Source organism: Mustela erminea, chromosome 4, assembly GCF_009829155.1.
Source record: "Mustela erminea isolate mMusErm1 chromosome 4, mMusErm1.Pri, whole genome shotgun sequence".
In the NCBI taxonomy this organism is placed as follows: Eukaryota; Metazoa; Chordata; class Mammalia; order Carnivora; family Mustelidae; genus Mustela; species Mustela erminea.
The window spans coordinates 42,696,855-42,721,585 of record NC_045617.1 but is presented as its reverse complement, the minus strand read 5'-3'; the positions used below and the strand labels follow the sequence as shown (position 1 = coordinate 42,721,585).

The following is a 24,731-nucleotide window of genomic DNA, read 5'->3' as shown; positions in this document are numbered from 1 at the left end:
TTTGGGTAATGATCTAGTAGAAAATAGATGTAGTACAGAGAAAACACTGTCTTTGTACAGGGGCTTGAATCTAACGCTTACCTAGGGCAAATGTAGGAACAGAGAACTGCAAAGCCATGTCTAGGAATAGACAAGGGACGTGCTATTAGGTGCTTTAGAAGAATATTTGCTTATTAACACCAGCTACTATGTAAATTTGAAGTAAGGGATTAAAGAAAACCCAAATGAGACAAAGAATTGTTCCCAGCCTTGGGTACCTGGATCACCTAAACAGATTCCAACAGTCCTCTCCTCCATACATCTAAAGCAGTCTAAGATTGGAACCTGGGAATCTTTCCTAAGAGCTCTCCAGTTTATATTGCTGACACAATGTCCTATTTATTTACCATTTTTAGAGAAGTTCTTGCCCTAGGTCAAAGATAATTTTTACAGTCTAAATCTCCAATATCTAGTCTTCTCAGATTGCATATTCTTCCTATTTTTGCTCAAAAATACAAAGAATTATACCTGGTCACATGACCTTGTTAATCAGGGAGTTACTGAACACTTCATAGCAACCTAAGTATAGCATCATACCAGTACTACTTTTTACTAAAAGAATGACTGTTAGCACATGGAATTCTGTAGCTGTTTATCTGTTAAAAAGCAATTTCAGGGATCTCTGGGCATTTAGAATCCGTAGGTAGCTAGTAGGATCTTTCTCATTGAGATCAACTGTGGCTGGTTCTTGGACTAGAGTATTCAACTTACTGGGTCCATGTGATTACAACTAAATCCAGAAGATTGCCTTTTTCTTTTATTTTCTGGTATTCCCTCACACAGTTACTGATAACCATTAAGTAGCTTATTAGCCAGGACTTTTTGGTAAGATAATAAGCAGAAATTTGGCTGTGGAGAAAACTTTATTCTTGATCCAACTTGAATTTAGAATTAAAACTATTAGTTGTGGCTCCATTGAGATTGCCAGTATTGATTTTCCTTTTAGTATACCTTGCCCTCCAAGTTTAAAAACCAGCTCTTTCATAAATTTAAGTCTATGCGAAAACTGAGTGTTGATTATTTTGCCCTTACTGGGGTTAAGAAGGGATAAAATGTATTTAAATTCATTCTTCTCCCACTCGTCCATATTCCAACTTATTGCGTGCATTCCCCTATAAATACCAGGGACTGTTTCCTTCCTCAGCCTTCTGACATTGGCAGTATATCTGGAAGTTTATCTGTGGTTGTCACAGGTCAGAGGGTGCTACTGGCATCTAGTGGTAGAGGCCAGAGATGCTGCTAAACTAATCCTTTAATGCACAGTAGGACTCCCACCACAGTGATCTGGCCCAAACTCTCAGTAGTGCCAAGGCTGAGAATCTCAATTAGCCCATTAAAACTAGGTACAATTATCTACCTTATTTATGGCTACCCTGCACTGTACCAATGTTTCTCGAGCACTTGATGGGCATACGAATTACCTGAGCAACTTGTGAAAGCCCTCAAGCCCTGGCCTTGTTTAAACAAAAGAATTGGTGAAGTATAATCACCAAAATTAAAAAGGCAAAACAATCCTTTTTCCCCCCACTAATTACGTCAATTATAAATATATATGCTCTAGTACATTTGTGATTGGTTTAATTAGTGGAAATATGCTAGAAGAACTCAACAAAAGAAATCACTAAAGCATTTTTTGCTCACTTCATTATAACAAAGCTATCTTTGGAAAGGGAATTAAATGTGCTGAATCGTGCTTTCATCTATCATCCTTTAAAAAACAGACTTGGATTATACTGCTGTCTTGGAGGTAAAAATCCTATAGCTGTTAAAACTGATTATGTAACATTCTATCATGAAGTCAGTTATAAGCAATTTGGAATCAGAACTCAGTTTTTGAAAATAGCACTCATAACTTAGATTATTTGGTATATGAAAAGATTTTTAAATCTTATTGGAAAATTAACTTCATTGATTTCTGGAAAATGCTTACATTTAAAACACTGGCTTTATTCAAATACTACCCATCTATACATTAAAGCAGATTAGACGTAAATGTTTTATTCTTCCAACTATATTCCAGTACTACAAGGGCAGTAAAACAATGACACACTGGGGGAAAAAAAAATGCAGCAATAAACATTTGTTTAAAAAGACTGATAGAATAAATAAAAACTACCCCAAAATAAGAAAAGAAAAAAAAATCCTAGAAACCCTTTCTGAAACCCCAAGAAGTCCTGGAATACAGAAACGCCCTCCCTCCTTCACTATTTCACAGCAAGTACTGTAGGCTATTGGCTTAATAATGTTCTGGGATTACATTCTAAATTATTAATAACTGGTTACAGCTTGGTTGTAGTGCACAATTAAAATCACACTAACTTCATCTGAAGTGTCATTCTACAGTTTTATTTACACAACCAGTGAAGGGCATGTTCTTAGAATACCAGCTTTAATCCTTTTCAAACATATTAATATAAGAAGCCAAATTGTAATGATACAGCAAATGAGGCCACTGGCATTAATACAGGTAGCAAAGGTCCACATCCAGATGGTACTGACATCAGGGAAATTTCCAAAACCAGTTGCTGCCTAAGAGTGGTTGCCACTGACGAAAGCTTGAAATAACCTGTATTCACAGGGGGGTATTGGCATTGCTGCATGTCATAATTAGGACCTCTTGCAACAACTCAACAAGGAACAAGGCAGCCCACAAATGCAGAAAACGTGATTCATGAAACATCTACAGGGGGAGGAAAAGGAAAATTAGTGCAAAGTCCAGGTCAAAATTCAAAGACATACCAGATCTTCATCCCAACACTACCCTAGATATTAAAGTAACCAAAAATAAACCTTAGTAGAATTTTACTGCCTATTTCCACCACCCTTTTTCTCCATGATTTTCTGTTAAATTCTTTTGAGTATGTAGGTAATTATAACAAATGTCTTCTCTTTTAAAAGATGGTTTTGCATTCAGTTCTAAGATGAAATACTGGGGTCGGGGGGTAGGGAGAGGGTGGTTGGGTTATGGACACTGGGGAAGACATGTGCTATGGTGAGTGCTGTGAAGTGTGTAAACCTGGCAATTCAGACCTGTACCCCTGGGGCTAATAATACATTATATGTTAATAAAAAAATAAGAAAAATTTTTAAAAAGATTAAATACTTACAACTAGCAGGCTGTTCTCCATATCGTCGCATTATCTGATCATGCGTAAACTTCACAAATGCATCATATTGTTCTATAAATAAAGGTACATATCAATTACATGACTTGCAAAATATACTCTCCAGTATATCAGAGCCAGATAAACTGAAAAATCTAGTATGTACAGTGAAACAAGTAAGTTGGTCCTCTGAATCAGACACCTAACCTCAGAAATAATAATAGTAGTGCTACCAGAAAGAGCAGAACTTGGTCAGAAAAACTGCATTTTAGTCCAAATCACATGATCTCATGTATAGATTGGCCCTCTTAACCTTTTCTTAACCTATTAAAAATAAAGGATTTGAAATAAAAAGGTATCTTTCTACTCTGAAAGTTTAAGTGATCTATGAATGGCAGTTTCCTGCAATTAGAGGAAACAGGAAAACAAAAGCTTAACAAAGTAGGTCTAAAAACATCCACATGGTAACCTAATGAGATGTCACAGTAAAAAATGTTACATAACTAAGCAAATTCCCTTGCCTATATTAGCACCTTCATTTAACAACTTAGAATAAAGCTTATACTTACAATACCCAGTAGTGTCTGGCTTTAAAAATTGGGAATAAAAATCCTAATTAATTGACCATATACAATAAATGTGTCTAGGCTGATGGGAAAGTTACCATGAAAGATATAGTCTAAAAATCCAAAACAAAACTGAGGTAAGTAGCCAAAGTCAAGTTTTTAGCACGGAATATCAAAGGAAAAATCCAGTTCACATTAATACTGTTGCTGATCTGCAAGGTTAACTAACAGTATTTCCTGAGGTCACTAAGAACGACCAGGAGCTACAGGAAGGTTCATTTCCTTTCTTGAACTGAAATTCAACTGGTTCTTAGAAAACATACTGTAACCAGTGGATAGAAAAGGTAATGATTTGACATTAAGGACCGTGGAAAATAATGCATTTCTTACAGTGAGCTTCTGGAAGATTCAAAATAAGCTCATCTCATACCTGCAAGTTTTGTGTTCAATATTTCTTCATACTCTTCTCGAACTTTCTCTTCACGTTCTTTCAACAAACGTTCACAGATCATCCCAACCTGCCGTAGAGTGAATAAGGGCTGTTCTTTTTTTAATGGGGAGGATGCTGCAGATGAAGTCCCTATGTAAAACATGAACAGAAAGAGCACATGATTTAGAGCCATCATAAAAAGTACCTTCTAACCAAAGACGTTTCATTTGGATCTTTCCAGTGTTCTAAAAGCATTTTCTATCAGTAGTCTTAAAACAGATTTAGTCCTATCAGCAGCTTACAACTCTAGAAATCTAAACAAAGCAAAATGTATGTGATCAAATTATAAGGTAAAAAGTCTGAAGATGACTGGAGAAAAGTACAAGATACAAAACTTAAGAAAGTTTTTGTTTTTTAATTAATGATAACAGCTAGGAGACTGCTTGGTAAAAATAAATACTGAGAATATATATGTTCCTAATATTCAACATTAAATTTTATGGTTCAGAGTCCTTAAAGATTATTAATCAAACAGCCACATCATAATCAGATAGTGATACTTGATATACAAGATTTCTTCAGAATGCATTCCTCTTAAAGTACTAAAGGACTCTGATTTTCCAAAAACATCACTCTTCATTTATTGAAAAGAATATGAGAAATTAATGTTTTGAGAACTCAGGATTATGACATCACACATCCATTTTAACAATGCTGCAAATATTTTTATACAAACTCAAATACACTTATTTGCTATCAATAGTCCTACTATGTGTATCTATCCAATTTTCCTCTTTTCACTTGTTTTTTGAAACCTACCTGGCTGGGACCCGTTAATTATGCTTGTTAGAGCTATCACAAGATAAAGTACACCAGCTTTAATCTAGAACTATGAAGGCTATCTTTACTTACAAATTCCTAGCTTTGTCAGTTGTGGCTGCCAGTTAATTAATCGAAGTAAACACACTAAAAGAATGATGATGAACTTCAGTTTCCTGCTGATTTAAGTCAAGTCTCTACTCAAACCTCCCCCTAACATTTCACCCGTAAGTACTGCAGAATTTAGTTTTGAACAATTATACGTCTTCTAATCTAATTTTATTTGACTATTTTATAGCTTCTGAATTTTTTTTTTTTAAATAAACTCTACCCCAAACATGGAGCTCGCAAGAGGTGAATGCTCTACCTACTAAGACAGCCAGCAGCCCCTGAATGTTTTTCTATTATGCCAGGTTTTCTTATCCCTGTTGGGAGGGAAGAGGAGGATGGTAGGCAACTTTGATCACAAGAAACCTATTTTGCTGAGAATTTTACTGAAGAGCCACTTTTCACCTTTGAGAATCTATCCTAATACAACAAGTGTGTGAGGGTACATGTACACGGACATTTTTGTAAATGCTTTTAATACCAGAAATTCAGTCTGATTATCTTCATTAATGGTTAAATAATTATGGGAAGTCCGTAAAATAGCATAGTATTCAACCATGGCAAGGTAGATCAATACTTAACAGAGAAATACATGGTATTTTGTTAGTATTTTTTTCTTTAATGAAGGCTACAAGTCATATCACTTATGCTGAAGTCCACTAGGGGAAAATTATATCCAGGTGGACATCTCTGAGTAGTAAGAATCCAGGTACCAAGTACTTAATTTGTGCCATATTCTAAGAGATCATAAATTATTTTATAAATATTTTTTAAAAACCAATGGGGAGAAACAGAAGCTTGAGTGATTAAAAACAACTTTAATCACCTTTTCCCATACGAAATAACATTTCCTTTCACTTATTAAGTTTCTTATTACCTGGTGAAGCTGGTCCACTGAGGAGAAATGCGTGTGGTTGTGCCTCAGAAGTACAACATGGATCTGTCTGTTGGAAACTAGTTTCTAAATGTCTTCTCTTCTGCATGCGTTTATACTCCTGTTTTATGTTGTACAGAATTTGTTCTAGAAAAAAAATTGGGGGCAAGAAAAAAACTATGAATTTTTTAAAAAGGATGGGTATCCAACAATTACTTAGTACAATTAATTCACTGAACATACTCTCTTCAAGTAATATCCAGAAAACTGATGCTCTCGAAGAATTTGTTTCAACATTAATGGGGGGACTCATTCAGAAACAGCACATACACATCACCCGGAACTCAGCTATTCTGTAATACCATTCTTTCTCAGCACTGATTAGCAAAAGAGAAATTTAAGCTTTTCATTAAAAGTAAAGATAAGGGAGTCTTATGAACTTCTAGTTTACTTTAGTTCACTCAGATTCTTAAAAATCCCAAATTCAAAGGCCCCTTACATGATCATCACACAGAACTGTTAAACAGTCTTCTCAAAGACCATAAATAATTAGAAGTGGGGAGCACTATGTATATACAAGCACAAACCAGTCAGAACTGACAGCAAGTAGGTCAACAAAATGAGAGTGGGTGGGAAATAATAAATTATCATACATTAAATTTGTCATGGCCATTAATATTAAACTCAGCAGAACCAGTGACTATTACAGTATTAACAGCAAAAAGTTTTGTTCTGACTCTTTTACAGCCCATGTAAAGGGATTGGTACATAACAGGTACTCACTAAGGACCACTATAACCACAGTGCCATTATCTTCGACCACGATCATCCAAACCAGTAAAATCCTATCAAGCATATCCTTTAGGTGAGTATGGTTCATTTTAAAAAGAGTTCTAAGTCAAAACAGTTACCATTTAGACTCTCTGGAAAATCCCTCCTTGAGATTCAAATGTACTTCCCTTGAAACAGACTTTCTCACCACCCCATCTCCTAGACAATATTATCCATGTGAAACCACATCCTATATTTATTAATCCCAATCCAAAGCAAAATTAAACAAAAATGATCAGGTAATAAAATGATTTATAAATTTTAGCAATCAATTCTATAATATGTTAATTTAAAAATGACCTGAAAACTCAGCTGAAGGCTAAAAATTTATGTAAGATGAAACTAATCCTTAAAAAAAAATTTAATACTGGTGCTTTTCTTACATATATACTTAATTCTCATCTCTTTTCTCCCATCATATTGTTTGTCTAGTAAGAAGAACTTCTATGGGTTTTGAGATAGAAGGCTCTGAGGGGACATCAATCAGATAAATGTCATTTTTTTAGATAAATTCCCAAGAAAATTTTTTTCTTTTTCCTTGGAAAATTTTCTTTTTCCAAGAATATTCAAGAAATTTTCCACAAGTTACATTCTAAACTCAACCTAGATACCTGGCTAACTGAAGTTGCTTCTTATGCCAGCTGGATAAAAGTCTTCTGCTGTTCATCAATTAAGTTCTTATGTCTACTTAGTCTTAAACTACTTTAAATCTAGCCATCTCTAATCAAACTGGAAAGTGACATTTTTATCCCAAGTACATTAAGTATCTGACACGGTGTTGCCAACACAATTTATGCTCCATTAAAGAGAAAGTCAAATGAAGCTTCATTTATACATCAGTTGCACATTCCAGTTTTAATAATGCAACCTTCCTATTTGGTTTATGTGCATAGACTGAATTTACAACAAATTCAGAGCAAAATACAGTTATTGTCATAACAAACTACACCACAAATGCCTGTTTTATCCCTTTTCAAAATCCTAAAAACTTTATCCTCCTTTTACCATAAAATACTATAAGACTTTCTTCCACTGTACTAGGTCTACATGAACGTATCCACAAATTCTGTGACAAATTCTGTAGGCATTTTCATTCCCGTACTTAGCAAATGCCATTAAGATTGCCAATAAAATTCTCCTTAACAGGTGAGAGATTATCAATGAGCCAGCACTTATTCCTTTGGAATGTTTAAAAAAAGAAACAAAAACAGCAAAGTACCTAGGTAAATGTGAAAAGAAAAAGCCTGGCCTTGTGGCAACATTAAGCCTACTCCCAAACTGTTTTGTTCTTCTTGGTTACCACTGATTACTAAGCAAGCCTGGGCACAATAAGGTCAATACAAACAGAAGAAAGCAGTTGATGGGATTAATAACATTGACACAGATAAGAGAAACAGCAACAAGATGAAACTCAGAGCAAAGGGAGGAATACGGAATTAGAAGCAAATGCCTTTCTAGAATATAGTCCATAAAATATCTAAAAATCTGTGACATGGGGGTGCCTGGGTGGCTCAGTGGGTTAAGCCTCTGCCTTCGTTCATGATCTCAGGGTCCTGGGATCAAGCCCCACATCAGGCTCTCTGTTGAGCAGTTGAACAGAGTCTGCTTCCCCCTCTCTGCCTACTTGTGATCTCTCTCTGTGTCAAATAAAGAAGATCTTAAAAAAAGAAAAAAAAAAAGATCTGTGACATGTGAAACTAAACTTCTGCTCCAGACCTGCACAGACTTGCCTTTTTCCTACTGACATAATTAGTAAATCAAAGATAATAGGTCTCATTAACAGTTTTAAGTTGAGGAATATAAGAAGACATTTTTGTACCTTACATGCCATTTCTTTATGGAGTATCTTTGGAAAAAAATGAAGTAAACTTCATCTAGAAAGATAACTCAAACAGTGGGATTAAAAATAAAATAGGGACACCTGAGTGGCTCAGTCGGGTAAGCATCTGCTTTTGGCTCAGGTCATGATCCCAGAGTCCTGGGACGGAGTCCAGCGTCTGCACTGGGCTCCTGAGCTCACAGCAGGGAGAGCCTGCTTCTCCCTCTGCCTGCTGCTCTCCCTGCTTGTGTCCTCTCTCTCTGACAAAATATTTTTTAAAAATTAATTAATCATTAAAGATCATCAGTTTTAGGCCTGGACACAAATGAAATGGAAAACCTGTACACATTAAGTACTGAAAACCTGCAGGAGGCATTAACACATAAAAACAAGGAACTGCCCCAAATAAAGTAACAAACCAAATCTAGATTTCTGAACTACATACTAGACACTGCCATGTCTACTTTAGAAATTAAAACATACACAATTAACAGCTGCTATGGAGGCCCATCTTTATAAATAAATTATTTTCCAGGCTATCTGTCCAGAAATCTAAAACAGTTATGTTCTCCTTGAAGGAATCTTAAGGACAATTTTCTTACTCAGCCAAGAGCTACCTAACTAAAAAGAATGAGTTGATGGCATTTTTAATTCACTTTAAAATTACTACTACATCAAAGGGACCTGGAACCAAATTTTAACACAAGACTGTCAAATTATATCTAGAGTTTTAATTTCTATTTGGATTAACATGGATCCTAATAAGCATAATATACCTGCACACAATTATATCAATATTAGAGTATTATCTACAATGCTTCAGAAGCAACTTAGATTCTAAGCTTACAATATATAATATTTTACTGTAAAGAGGCATTCATTTGGGGCGCCTGGGTGGCTCAGTGGGTTAAGCCGCTGCCTTCGGCTCAGGTCGTGATCTCAGGGTCCTGGGATCGAGCCTCGCATCAGGTTCTCTGCTCAGCAGGGAGCCTGCTTCCTCCTCTCTCTCTCTCTGCCTGCCTCTCTGCCTGCTTATCATCTCTCTCTGTCAAATAAATAAAGTCTTTAAAAAAAAAAAAAAGAGGCATTCATTTATCTCCCATAAGAGGAAGAAAAATCATAATCACTACAGGTCAAATTCTATTATTTCACTGGTACTATAATAGCCAATGATTACTTACTTGAAATAGATGACTCAATCTGTTAAAACGCTGCAGGTCTAAGTATAAATTTTACAAATTAACTGCACAATGGGAGTCACTAATGCATGGAGTCCAACAACGCTCATGCAGCAGGAGGTTCCTCCCTGATATCCAATAATTATTGTTTCATACCTCTATTTTCTATTACACCAGATTTTAAAGGGCTATATTAACTTTGTTGCTTTTATTGTTTAGCTCTTTACTATCTTTAAGTATCTTCCCAAATAGCTTACAATCTAGGAAAACCAAAAAAGCAGTAAACAGGGAAGAGAAAGGGGAAATTGAACCATCCCAAACCCAAAATATACATACTACAGAAAACATATAGTCCTGCTTCTATTACAGTTAATCATGGCCCTGACAACAAAGTAAGGTCCAGAAGGACAGATAGCTGATTCCTTGAGGAGGACTCTAGGGCACCACAATCAGGATGAAGAACAAACCCATCTCCTACAACTACTTATTAAAAGAAAGACACACACACACACACACACACACACACACACACGCTATATTTATAGTTTACCTGGAAACCAGAGATTGCAAACTGATGATACACAGGGTAAACTGAGCCCAAAGACACGTCTGGCCTGAATAAGCTTCTTTTTAAAAAGTATGAATTTATGCCAACATTTTAAAAGTTCATGATTTTAGTTAAAAGTCAGATTTCTGCTACTGTTAAGAGAAGAAAACTGGTGGGGTGCCTGGGTGGCTCAATGGGTTAAAGCCTCTGCCTTCGGCTCAGGTCATGATCCCAGGGTCCTAGGATCGAGCCCCGCTCTGCGGGGAGCCTGCTTCCTCCTCTCTCTCTGCCTGCCTCTCTGCCTGCTTGTGATCTCTGTCTGTCAAATAAATAAATAAAATCTTAAAAAAAAAAGAGAGAGAGGAAAACTGGACTAATGTACAAAATTCAGCTGAACAATGGCTGCTATCTTTCAGGCAGAAATTCTCAAATGCTTCTAAAACTTTAAAGCATACAACATCACCCAGGGACTCTTAAACTGTAGACGATGAGGGATGGAGCCTGAAATTCTGCACTTCCACTGTGTTTCCAGGTGATGCTGCAGATCAGTAGCAATGTTGGAATTCATGAATTCCCATGCAGTTTACTTCTCTCATTTTCATTACTTGCCTAGGAACTATGGGCATTCATGATTCTATCCCCTCCTTCAAATAATAACTCCCCCACTATGACAATCAAAAAGTGGAAGTGGTTGGTTTATTCATTATCAGACATTCTGGGAAATGGAAGGAAGAAAGCAAGCAGTAACAGCAGACCATTTCAAGTACAAAAATATTTGCCGTTGTAACCTGCATGGCTTCCGTAGTTCAAAATTAGACATGCCCCTCTCTAGCAAGAAAATACTCTATAAACAATTTAAACTTGATTGTAAATCAAAGTAAACTTACTCATTACATGAAATATATATTGATTCATTTTTCCTAAAACATCTTCCTTAAAATATGAAATTCATGTTATGTGACTGACAGTGAACAAATGCATTTACTTTTCTATTACATCTGCTTTAAAAAAAGCAATTAAGACTACCTTTCATACCAGAAGCCAGTGACTGGAAGTCCACAGACATCTTTTGTTTAACCCCTATAGTGTATAAATTAGCTGTGAATATTTAAAAGTCAACACATTCAACAAAAACCCTGACTTCTGGGGGAAGCAATGGCTTCTGGAAAGGTAAAACAATAGGGGCACCTGGGTGGCTCAGTGTGGGTTAAAGCCTCTGCCTTCCGCTCAGGTCATGATCCCAGAGTCCTGGAATCAATGAGCCCCACATCGGGCTCTCTGCTAGGCAGGGAGCCTGCTTCCCTTTCTCTCTTTGCCTACTTGTGATATCTCTTCCTCTGTCAAATAAATAAATAAAATCTTAGAAAAAAAAAAGATAAAACAATGAAAGGTCCAATTCACCATGACCGGAACTGAGAGGAGTGATCTGAATAAATGTGCAATTAGAACTTCATCTGTAAGTGAAAAACAAAGTCAGTAGCATGCATGTGATTGCTTATGGAGCAATTAAGCTAGAGAGGAGTGCAGCTGAAACTAGAACCTAAGCTACTCCTAAGTTTAATGGGCAGATGAAAACAGCAATCAAAAGTGAAGTGTTGTCACAGAAGGAAAAAAAGTTATTTAAAAAGAAGTGAGTGGCAAAACAGTATAAATGCTGTAAGAAAGGTGAAACAAGATGAGGATTGATGATAAGGCAAGGAAATCACTGGTGACTTGACAAGAGCTATTTGAAAGCTTTCTGAATCTGTTTTTCAAGTGGAAGAATCTGGATGACTGCTGGAGGAAAACAAGGATGTTTCATTATTTTATAATGGAAGTCTTGACAATACTTAAAGCCACAAGCAAAGGTCCAGTTGAAAGAGAAAAATAATCAAGAAGGTAGGTTTCCCTCGGAGAAGGGGAAGCCTTCTCTTACTGTGTAAAGTGCTCATTTAAACGTCCTTAGTGATATTAAAAGGAAAACAGGATAGGCACAAATATTGGTGGTATTGGTACTGGGAAAAATGAAGAAGCTGCCATTAGATGGCTTCTATTTTATTCATGAAGTTGAAGGCATGGTTATTCATTGAAATGACAGGACTGCTGGACAACATAAAATGTCCCATTTGAGGGTGCCCCACTGTGTCCTTCTTCAGCACTCAGGGACAGGAAATGTTCTCTCTTAATCCTCACAACCTTCCTAGAAGGCAGGTATTACTGTCATCATGTGCATTATTGTATAGATAAAGAAAATGTGGCTTTGTTTCAGTGTCTTCTGAAAGGTCACACAACTCGAACAAGGCAGAGCCAAGTCTGATGTCAGGGCTTACGCTCAACATCTACTGCCCTCCCCAGTACTGTATTACTACAGTACCTAGCTGATATTCCACGAGTACCTAAATTACAGTAAATCCACAAGGAGGAAACCTGGTTTTTAAAAATCAGAATGTCAGAATAGAGGGATTACTACTAAGTATTATTGACACTTTATACCCTGAAACTTCAAACTCTAATAAAACAATAGTAACCAAAGCAGTGCATAACTCTCATCTACCCAGAGCCCTAAAACTGTGATCACTGGTGAGAATAATTATTTAAAAATCTTCATGTTACATTCAAATATTTATGTAAGGGATACTTCAACGTCTCTAAACTGCCTCCTCTTAGGACAGGCATCTGTATCTAACTAGAAATGTTTTACTAATGTTTTAAAAAGGGGAGTTATTCTGAATTGGTAGGTCAGCACTGCCACACATACAGGACTGATTACAACAGTGCCAGCCTCTGATAATGTACCATTTCACCTTGGGCCAAGGATGGCTGTTACAGTGAACATCAGGTTCCCCTGTTCTGTCATGTCAACCTAAAACTTCCTGTACTTTTAAGCAATTATACCACTTAGAAAGTTTTTCTTTCAGAGAATTGTATTTTAGTAACAGGAACAAGGCAATTCTCTATAACAAGGCAAAGTTTAGGAACAGTAATGTCTGAAAACCTATCTTTCTGCTATTTTTCAAATTCCACCCTACATTCTTCTTTCCTTTTTAAGATTTAGTTATATATGTTAGCAAGGGGGGGGGGTGGTAAGTGTAGAGAGAGCTCAAGTCCACTCCCTGCTGGTGGGTGGGCAGGGCTTAATCTCAGGACCCTAAGATCACAATCTGAGCCAAAGCCAAGAGTCGGACACTTAACCAACTGCACTACCCTGGCATCCCTCCACTCTACATCCTATTTTTCAATTACTAGATCAGTTCAACAATATATATATATATTTTTTAAAAGACACAAAACAAAATCAATTCTTCCAGATCCCCCCTCCCCCTCCAACATTTAGTTTGAATTTTGGAGGCAGTGTTCTAAGAATTAACATTAATGGGGGCGCCTGGGTGGCTCAGTGGGTTAAAGCCACTTCCTTCGGCTCAGGTCATGATCCCTGGGTCCTGAGATCGAGCCCCGCATCGGGCTCTCTGCTCAGCAGGGAACCTGCTTCCCCCCCACCCCGCTACCTGCCTCTCTGCCTACTTGTGATCTGTCAAATAAATAAATAAAATCTTAAAAAAAAAAAAAAGAATTAACATTAATGGAAATGAAAATGAATGCTAAACCAAAGTTAGATACATCATATATTAAGACAATTTCAGAAACAACCAATAAATAAGCTTCAACTCTCAGCTTAAAGAAAACAATCACTTTAAGTGATTAGTAAATCAATTTCAAAACTTGTGGTGCCAAAGGTGGATATAATGCTTAGGCAGATGAATGTCCACAAGGAATTAAAAGAGATAACACCAATAAAGCATAAAGATTACAGTATTTTTATTCAAGTTTAGCTAGCTAATAAAGCATCCACAGTGGTGGCTCTATCAGTTCCTTGAGAAACTCTTTGGTTAACCACTATCTGGAACTCAAATGAGGTTCAATAAAAGCCTGAACAAGGGACTTCTGAAGTAAATATTTAGATTTTTAATAATGTTGAGAAAAGCCAGGTACATGAATAGACCTAGAAACTGAAAAGTCAAACCTAAAAGATTTATTAATGGAAAATTATAATATACTATTATCAAAATGTTGCAAAGCACTAGTTCATTTCAGGATAAATGTGCCTATGATTTTTAACAAAAATTAATGACTTATGATTTTTTAAAAGGAGGAGGAAAGTAAGTTATAACCTTAAGACAAACTACAAGCATATTAGGAGTGGTCCTTCTAGTGCTGGAAGGTTAAAAACTACTACTGGGGTGCCTGGGTGGCTCAGTGGGCTGAGCCTCTGCCTTAGGCTAGGGTCATGATGTCAGGATCCTGGAGTCAAGTGCCTCGAGGGGCTCTCCGCTCAGCAGGGAGCCTGCTTCTCCCCCACCCCACGCCCAGCCTGCCTCTCTCCCTACTTGTGATCTCCGATAAATAAATTCTTAAACAAACAAAAAAACCCACTACTAACCAAAATAAGCCTACCATCACAAAAAAAGATCACACAATCTGGCATACTGCAAAATTCTAATCAAAATGCCCAAAATAAATACCAGAAAAAGTATTGTTTAGTCTTAAAACTAACGGCTTCGTTTCTTATTACTATACATTTGTTTGGGTCACAATCTACATGTTGTCACATATTGTGGCTATATTGTCATAAAACAATGTAAAAAAGAAAAACTGGTACAGAATAAGGGGTAGAATTTTTTTTTTTTTTAAACTTCAGGGTCTCGGGGTATCTCTGTTTCTCAGTAGGTTGAGCCTCTGTCTTCCGCTCAGGTCATGATCTCAGGGTTCTGGGATACAGCCAGGCATCGGGCTCTTTGCTCAGCAGGGAACCTGCTTCCCCCTCTCTGCCTACGTGTGAGCTCTGTCAAATAAATAAATAAAGTCTTAAAAAAAAATAAAAAATAAAACTTCAGCATCTCTAAGAAACTTGGGAAATGCCAGGGCTTGATTAATTCAACAAATAAATTTGACAAAAATCTCTTAAAACTTTGTGGCAAGACATTAACTAAGAGGGAAGGTAGGCAGATAAGAATACCTTTGGGGTTACATGCAAATAATACAAGTCCCATATAACCCACCATAACCCCTCAAAATCCAGGGGGCAATTCCTATTAAGAGTCTTTGCTACAAGACTGATATTGATATTGATAGATCACATTTCCCAGGTGTGTTTTGGAAGTTGAGAAACATTGGTTAAGCTGAGCAATAAAATTAAAGATGAACCTCTTGAACTATATTCTTTTTTTTTTTTAAGATTTTATTTATTTATTTGACAGAGAGAGATCACAAGTAGGCAGAGGCAGGCAGAGAGAGGGGAAGGGAAGCAGGCTCCCTGCCGAGCAGAGAGCCCGGATGCTGGGCTCAATCCCAGGACCCCGGGATCACGATATGAGCCGAAGGCAGAGGCTTAACCCACTGAGCCATCCAGGCGCCCCTTGAACTATATTCATTTGTTACAGATCTCTTTACTATCTGCTGATGCCAGACTGGATCATATAGGTTTGAACAAATATTCCACCCTTCACACTTTTTCAAAGTAGTCTTTTCAAAGGCAAGAAATTCACTGTGGTTTCACATATGCATAGACAACATCTGTGAGTCAACAACACTGTCACAGTGTTAATGCAAAGACTGCAGAGACCATAACTAGCTGGTTAATTAATTATAGATATTTAAAAAGACCAGAACCCCAATTTTATCTAGTTTCATGAGCCACCTATCCAAGTGGTCCAAACCTAACCCATGTTATCATTCTGATTTAAGTGGAGGGAGAATCAAGAGTTTGTTTTCAAACAGAAAAAATACCACAAAACTAGGCACCTCCACAGAATCTCTTGTTCACAACCTTTTAAAACAGAAGTGATTTCCTATCATTTGTGCCCTCCTCGGTCCATCAAACACTTAGTAAAAGATCTGAGTACTTTCACAGTGTAATTTTTTTTTTCCTGAAAAGCCATTCAAGAACTAAAGAAATATTTTACATTTCAAATTATTTCTGGGGCAACCAACAATTAGCATCTATAACTAAAGAAGGGCTAACCGCTCTCTGACCTAGCCATGTTTACCTTAAGTGTTTCGGTGCTCAAATTAAGATTTTTCTACTTTCAAAATAAAATAGCTCAGTAATGAAAACAACTGTGCTCTGCTTTTAAAGGCCATAAACTCACACGATTCTTAAATGCATACTCCACAGAAATATGAAATAACTGCAGTTACATACACAGTCCTAAATAAAATATCAGGTTTAAAATCTGAAGTACAAAGACCATTAAAAACAGTCTATTTGCCAAATCCACTGAGAAACTAGAAGCAATTTAACAGCTGTCTAAATAACCACAAAATATTAAAAACACTTCTGGCTCAATATAAATGACATCTGAAGTGAAATGCTGCCTCCTCCAACAGACATCTCATTTGTTTGCCTAGAACCGTTTATACTTCATTTAAGCCAGCTGGTGTCTCCGTTTGCGGGCATGCATCAATGTCTACTGAACAATCTAAGTTCCTGTAAACCCTTCCCCATTCACAAGCTGCAATTTCCATTTTTAATGGCAAGATTCCAGCAAATACAATGAGTTCTTACAAAGGAATTTAACTCTTCATCCAACTCAATTCCTAAGGCAGACTAAAGCAATGGGTAACCTAAACTATGTGTATAAAAATGCCTAAAAAACTCCCAAAGCGTTGACACCAACAGAAGGACCTCTTCACCAAACCCCTCATTCAGTACACAATTATGAAAAATCATGTGTTTGATTTGACTGACACAGTCTCTTGTAATAGGATATTTCAGTTTTATTAAAATAATTTTGTTCTTGGGAATGTTATCAGAATTTTTAGCTAAGAGATAATATTCTGAGATGTTTCAAAAAACAATGGAGAAGTATACAGAACACTCTGAATCTGTTTTTAACTAAATTATGAGGGTGAGTACTGATGCAGCTACTAGTAGAAGTATTCATTTTCCTAACCCTTTTACCAGCCCTCCCCCCATTCACTTTTCCTTTTTCATATCCTGGGCATTATAAACCTTACTGCCGACCTCCTAGACCAGGAGCGGACACACTTTCTCTGTAAAGGATCAGACAGTAAATACCTGAGCTCTGGGAAAATACTTCTGTCACAAATACTAGCTCTGCAGTTGTAGCCTGCAATGGACCATTCTTTAAAAAAAAAAAAAAAAAAAAAAAAAAGAGCATGGCTGTGTTCCAGTAAAACTTTTTTTGCCAGCCCTTTCCTTTTTCCTGGCATTAAGCTGCAACAGTTTGAAAAATATAGATTTAAGTTATTTAAATAGTCATCAGGTCAAACTTTGGATTCACCTTCCTGGGATGACTAAAATAAACTAGGGTTTCAGTCCAAGTTCCTGAAACTAGTAAAGCTGCAACGTGATTTCAGTTACAGGTCAAAACACACTATGTAAGTATCCAGAAAAGAACGATGATAAAACAATAAATTATATGCATGCTCTGAAAAAAAATTCACTGGAGTACTCTAGTTCTAAACTGTTTAAACTATACTTGAACTCACAGAAATGAAAGGAAAACAAAGTTTCCGCAGAGTCCCCGGCAATGTCAACTTGTTAAGTCACTTTCCATTTCCAACCCTCGTTACTTATTTCTGCGGAAGATACACAGATATTCATTCACTCTTGTGAAGTTTGAGAATCACCACTGTTAAAACAAAAATCTTAAAATTAAGTGCTTGGAAAACTTATTTCCAAGACTGGGGACATGAAAACTGAAAAGGTCTTCAATACCTGCACAACACTGCAGCTCCCATTATGACAGTATTACTACAAAAACCACACAAGAGCCTGCCCAAGCTGGCCATCTTAAAACAAAGTCAAATTAAATTACATGCAGAATATGATTCAAAATTACAGTAAAAAAAAACCTTGAATTTTAGCAATTCAAAACTTTAGCAATTTCAACTGCTTTTCAAGTCAACTTTTTCTTTTAATATATTCAAGTCAGTTGAAAAAACAAATTATCTTTTAGCAGACTCAAAATTATCATTTAGGGTGTGATTTTAAGAGTTCAGGATATGGGGGCACCTGGGTGCCTCAGTTAGTTAAGTGTCTGCCTTCGGCTCAGGTCATGATGCTGGGGTCCTGGGATCAAGCCCCATATCAGGCTCCCTGTTCTTAGGGGAGCCTGCTTCTTCCCCTCCCTCTACATGTGCTCTCTGTCAAATAAATAAGTAAAATCTTAAAAAAAAAAAAAAATAGTTCAGGATATGATCAAACTTCCAAGAGCAGATGTCAAAAACACCTCGAAGAAGAGAAAACCACAATATTTTGGAAAACATGAATTTTAAACATCAGGCTTAAACAGTTTCAGTAACTCCGGTCATTTTACTAAATTTTTGTCCATTCAATTGAAATTTGAGACAATGTGGAGCCAACTGCATTAACAAATACTACAAATGCATCAGTGAAATGACAGATTATTGTAAAGGATCACAATTCTTTCTGAATAAGTTCCCTTTAAATTAAAGACAAGTATTACAGCTCCTGGCTAATTTACCATATATGTTCAAGACTACTGCAGCATTGAGATATACTTTAACTCCCAAACTTAACACTGTAGTAATTCATGAGCTCTGTTGAAATTTATGGCTAGTTAGCCAGGGCTATTTTTAAGTGGCCCTATTTGTTGTTAAGTGCAAATTCCTAGGTATCATTTAATTTTCAATACCATTTGACTAAAAAGACAAACTCTAAAAACAATGCTAATCACCAGCACATTCTTAACACTGAATGTTTCTTTTTTTAATGGAAAGCCTAACAGTAAATCAATGAATGCCTTTACATAAAAGGCAGTTTAGGTATAGTTACTAAATAAAATGATCTGAGAACTCTGAAAACTCGCTACAACTCTAAAATAGTATATCCTTAAGTTAGTTCAAACATTTTAGCAGAAATGGTAGTCTAGACATTTGACGGTGTCTTTAAAAATTTGAGGATGGATATTTAAAAACCTGACTTGAACAAAACAATTCCAAATGGAAGTTACCAAATATGCAGTACTGCCCAGTTTTTTAAAAAGTTAACAAAAACAAAACACTTAAACTATGAAAAGGCTTTGTGTGCAGATGATACTATTACCAAAGGCTCAAACATAAAACCTTTGCATGCTATATACACAAAGAAGAGAGATTACACTACCAGTCTACAAAAGCCTACCCTAGGACTGTGCCAGGGGCACACAAGGATTTTCAAAGTACAAAAAAAAAAAAAAAAAAAAAAAAAACTGGGCATACACATGCAGTACAAAGCAGCCAAAAGGCATTTCCCCATAGTCACTTTCAGGAAATGTTTCAAGACGAAAAGCACAGACTTAAGTCCCTTAAAATCATGGGTTGATTTCTTTATTATTCTCAAGGCCTAGGCTGTTCTCCCCCAGCATACTTTGTTGAGGAGAAATAAAGCACCTCCAACTGAAAGCAACTACTCAGGCCCAATTTTCAATACAATTCGCTTTTCATAAAAGTTCAAGTTTCTCAGAGCCTAGATGTACAGGATGATCATATTACAGTACTCGGGAAGAGCATTTTCTTTGTTGTTGACCCTGCTAGGGAAACAGGTCTTGACTCAGCCAAAGTGGCGTTCTTGTGGGTGATTAATGACAGGCCTAGATCTCGCCCCAGTGACATCCATCCCCACCCCCCACCCCCTCTGTACTAAAATCAGCCATGTCTGAACTGGAGGAGGGGCTGCCGCCTCGCCTCAAACCACCCAGTCCCACAGTTAATAGCTGCAACCAATCGATTCAGGGAGACAGGCATCGAGATTCGGGTGAAATGTTACCCTTCTCTCGCCTAAATTTACGCATAATATCACCCTCTCTGATCATTTCCGCTGGGGCTCTCCAGACTACGGAAACACTCAATTCCAGTCATTCAGCCCGAAGAAAAGGATCTTCCTCTTCCCCACAATACCCGGCAAGACACAGTCCCTACCCTCCCCACCACCCGACGCCCCCCCTCCCTTGACATCAGGCCGTTTCTATTGTGTCGCCGAGGCTGGAGGACCTAACTTAAAGAAATGTGGTCGCTCTTCTACTTTCTAAGGAGGAGGGCCAGTCCGGCACCCCCACCCCTGGGGCCGCGTTCCGCGTCCCGGGACCCCCGTTTTCTACCCTACCCCGGCGGCTGCGGCGACGAGTCCCACCTGTGGTGAGGCGGGAGGAGACGTCGCCAAAAGGGGATGGCTCCATTCGGAGATACTTCTGCGGCGAGGCGGCGGCAGCCGAGAAGGAGGCGGCGGTGGCGGCGGCCGCCGACGACGGAGAGGCAGCAGCCGAGGTGGGCGCCGACAATGGCGCACATCGCCTCCGTTTCGGGGACGCCGGGCTCAGCAGCGGATCGAAATCCAGAGTCCTTTTCAGAGTGGCTCCGCACGCCATGGTCGGGGCAGCCGAGGGCCGGGCTCGGGTGGGGTTGGGGGATGACGGGAGGGGAGGGTGAGGGAAGTGGGGAAGAGCGGGGACTCGAGGAAAGCCTAACCGACGGGCTCAAGAGCAGAAAGGCGGGTGGTGGAGCGCCGGTGACGAGATAAGAGCCGCCGCCGCCGCTGCCTCCGCGGCAGGGGCAGTGGCCCGGCCGGCCGGGGCGAGAGCGGGAGGGGCGGTGGCGGCCGCTCACGACAGCCGCGTCAGGGGTGGAGGGGCTCTTCCGCCTCCTCAGGCTCAGCTCCCCCGGGAGAGGCTCCGGCCGCCCCCGCCGTCCGTTCGAGCTTTGCGCTGCGCCTGAGGCGCTCCTGCGCTGAGACCGGTTCCCTTCGGAAGTCGATACCAGCCCCGTGAAGTATGAGGCTGGAACAAGGCTACTAATACGCCCGAGTAAGGTCAGAAGCTTGAGAGCGGCGGTCGATGCGGAGAGATTGCGAGGTGGCGGCGGCGGTAGGAGCTCAAGCGGACACGTCCAGCCGCTTCCCCCTCCACTGTAAGACTATTCCACCCGCCGCCGGCCCCAATATGGCGTCAATAACAACGCTGCCGATTCAAATTCTGCGGCCTCAGGGCGCGTGCGCACAGAGGTGGCCACCCCGTAGGTGCTTCTGGGAATTGTAGTTTTTCACTGTGGAAGGGAATCGACGTGAAAAGCGATTAGGGAGGAGTCGCGAAAACTACGACTCCCGTCATTCAAGGCGCGCCATTCCGAGTTCCGGGTTGGAATTTAAATCCCCTACACAGTTTAGGTGTAAAAGGTACTAAGCAAAAGAGAAAAAAGAAAAGGCTGTGAGAGAGTGGGAGAAAAGAAAGCCAACTGATGTAGAAAACAGGCTTAAAAGACCTTTAAAATTCAGGACATAGTTATCTTGATACCATTCCCACAGTAACTTAACAAACGGGAAATAGAAAATTTAGCCAGCCTAACAATCCAGAACAGGTTAATTTTGGTAATAAGAATGCCCAAAACAAAACCTGTCATAATGAGGGGCTACAATATAAGATTATGGAACCTATTTAGGACTTCAAGGGAGAAAACAGTAATAGTATCAAGATTACAGGATCTTTGAATGATCTGGATGCTTTGCCCTTCCCAGATAGCTTCTTATATTCATTTATTAAATTCTGCAAAACCAGCTTCTCCTGTAAATGAATAGATTTGAAAGACGTGCAGAACCAAATTATTTCATTTTGGGTAAAAAACGACTGATAGCAGAATATGAATTATCTGTTGACTATTACAGTATATCTTGTGAACTGTAAAAATTAAATAAAAAATCGTAATGAAATGTCCAAGCGTAGGTAATGGACTTATTTTGTAAGCAAAGTTCTTTGTAAAAGCTGTACCTAAAATAAGAATCAAATAGGGCATTAATGATGTAAAAAACTACCACCAATCTTTTGCCTATGGAAACTATCATCAAGCCAATACAAAACTAGTTACCTGTATGAATGCCATATTATCAAATGATCATGTATATCCCATACTGGCTTCCAGTGCTTATTTATTCCTGTCACTTATTCAGCGACTAAAGGATATTTTGTACTATTTGTCTATTATTCCTCATATCATTTTTGACAGTAGTTTGATATATTCCTGTTTTATTGACTTATTCAACATCTTAAAGATTAGCAGTCCTAATCACATTGTGTCAACTAAACACTAATTTTATTTTAAGATATATTGTTCAGGAAATATTTTTTGAAAATGATAAGCATTTAATGAATCAACAGCTTATCTCTGACACCTAATAGTTAAATTTTTGCTAAATTCTAAACACCATGAAACATAAAACCTATGATATGAAATTTCAGAATATACATATTTTATGTAAATGAGTAGGGAAAGATTAAACTGTGGAAAGCAAATAACAAAGCCTTTCTATTTCTGATATTTTCTGAAATTAGGATTTTCCCCTGATTTGCAGAACTTACATTGAAAAGGGACTATTAGGAATTGAATTGTGTCTTTTCAAAACTCATATGTTCTAATCCCAGGTATCTCCCAATGTGTCCATATTTGGAAAGAGGGTCATTTCATACCTAACTAGTTAAGATGAGGCCATATTGGAATAGGGTAGGCCTCTAATATATAACTAGCACCCTAATAAAAAGGGTAAATTTAGAAACAGACAGGCAGAACACCATGTGAACCTGAAGATGTGTCTATGAACCAAAGAAAGCCAAAGATTGCCAGCAAATCACCAAAAGCTAGGAGAGAAGCATCAAACAGATTCTTTTTCAGTCCACAGAAGGTACCAATACTGCAGATTCCTTGGTCTCAGAGTTCTGGCCTCCTGAATTGAGACAATACATTTCTGCGGTTCAAAAAGTGTCTGGTCTGTGGTACTTTGTTACGGCAGCCCTCAGAAACCTATAATACAGGGGGGTTGCGGTTATCATTTGTGTTACCCTGCACTGCCTAAAAAATGAGGAGTTTTACGTAAAGGTGTAAGGGGATATCTGGTAAACTTGACATTGTAATCCTAATAGCTGCCCATGCAATTGCCACTGCACAGCGCATTTGCAAAGGACTCTCTGTTATCATTAAACACTGGCAGGGCTGGAGCAGCCTCCTCTACTACCAATGACTAAGGAGCCTGTTAAAAAGTTAAGAGAAACAAGGGGAACTCTTCCCTATTCACTTCTGTGTCTTTGCTCAGGCTCTCTTCTCCACACTTTGGCCTGACTCCTTATTCTTTAAGACTCAACCCAGACATTAACTCCTATAGTAAGTCTTCCCCCAACACTTCAAGGCTGAATTAGTTCTATAGCTTCACAGAACAACAGATACTTATCATCATATCTTCATCATTACTTTCACCACATTGCAATAATTCTCTGTTCTTGAATCTGCTTCTCCCACCACTGTATTAGTCCCTTGCCAAGGGTATAGTAAGTAACTTGCACACTTCAATGGATACCCATTGAATGTTTCTTCTTTTTTTTTTTTTTTTAAAGATTTTATTTATTTATTTGTCAGAGAGAGAGGAGCGAGAGTGAGCACAGGCAGACAGAGTGGCAGGCAGAGGCAGAGGGAGAAGCAGGCTCCCTGCCAAGCAAGGAGCCCAATGTGGGACTCGATCCCAGGATGCTGGGATCATGACCTGAGCTGAAGGCAGCTGCTTAACCAACTGAGCCACCCAGGCGTCCCCCCATTGAATGTTTCTTAAACATTTTTTTAATCACCCTATTCTCCCACTAGCCTACATTATCCTTGTCTCTTTAGATGTCCACTAAAATGTAGCAACCCCTTCAGGGTAGAAAAAAAGCTGTTGAAGAAAAAACTTTAAAAACATTTCTTAGGCTAAAATTAAAAATAAAAACAATTCTTGAAAGCCCTTAAGTCTTAACTTGTTGAGAAGTAAATATGTATTTTGTTGCTCAAGAGGGAAAGAAAACTATATTTAACACATTAATAAGTTGAATCAGGTCACATGAATCTAAATATACAGTACAGCTAATGGGCTCCAGTGACCTACACAGACCAAAATTGCTCTTGTTGTGACTAAAAGGCCTAGATAACAAATTTCAAAGGCTTGAAATAATTAGAATAGTTTTGTGACAATCTAGAAAGTATTTCCTGCTTTGCACAATCTCAGAAGCCTCTGAAGAAAAACTGTTTTACCAAGATGCTAGTCTCTGCTTGGTATTGGACTTTCCTAGCATCTCCCAAAATATTCCCCAGGATCTGATTCTGATGAGTCATTCTTTGACTAAAGCCAGTAAATGTAGGCATAGCTGGATGACATAAACTATCATCATCCTGAGCTTGAAGATCTTTTTTATACCATAAATCATTTTCAAACAATTTTTCTGTTGTCAAATAAAGATAAATGCAAATATGTAAGGTGTGGAGAGGTGTTTGCTGACTTTGCATGCTGAGTTTGAGTAATCGGAGGCTCAGCTTTAGGAATAGCAGTTCTAATTCAGGAGTTACTTCAAATCTATATTCAGAACAAGCATTGCCTACAGCCAAAAAAAAAAAAAATTGTTTAATCATT

At 38.2% G+C, this 24,731-nt stretch overlaps 1 protein-coding gene across 1 annotated transcript; it reads right to left on the bottom strand.

The window, feature by feature from the left end:
* Nucleotides 1–1,965: 1,965 nt before the first annotated feature.
* On the bottom strand, nt 1,966–20,788 carry AKIRIN2 (akirin 2). Its single transcript, XM_032339089.1, has 5 exons — nt 20,448–20,788; nt 5,944–6,087; nt 4,140–4,289; nt 3,147–3,218; nt 1,966–2,719 (listed from the first exon to the last, which is right to left on the bottom strand). The coding sequence occupies exons 1-5, from the start codon at nt 20,680–20,682 to the stop codon at nt 2,709–2,711; spliced, it is 612 nt and encodes a 203-aa protein (XP_032194980.1). The 5' UTR covers nt 20,683–20,788; the 3' UTR covers nt 1,966–2,708.
* Nucleotides 20,789–24,731: the final 3,943 nt, after the last annotated feature.

Coding starts and splice junctions, on each gene's coding strand:
- AKIRIN2 (XM_032339089.1), bottom strand. CDS start 20,682: ATGGCGTGCGGAGCCACTCTGAAAAGGACTCTGGATTTCGATCCGCTG. Junction 6,088..20,447: donor CTCCTCCCGCCTCACCACAG/GTGGGACTCGTC, acceptor TTTTTTTTCTAG/AACAAATTCTGTACAACATA. Junction 4,290..5,943: donor CAGTGGACCAGCTTCACCAG/GTAATAAGAAAC, acceptor TGTTTTACATAG/GGACTTCATCTGCAGCATCC.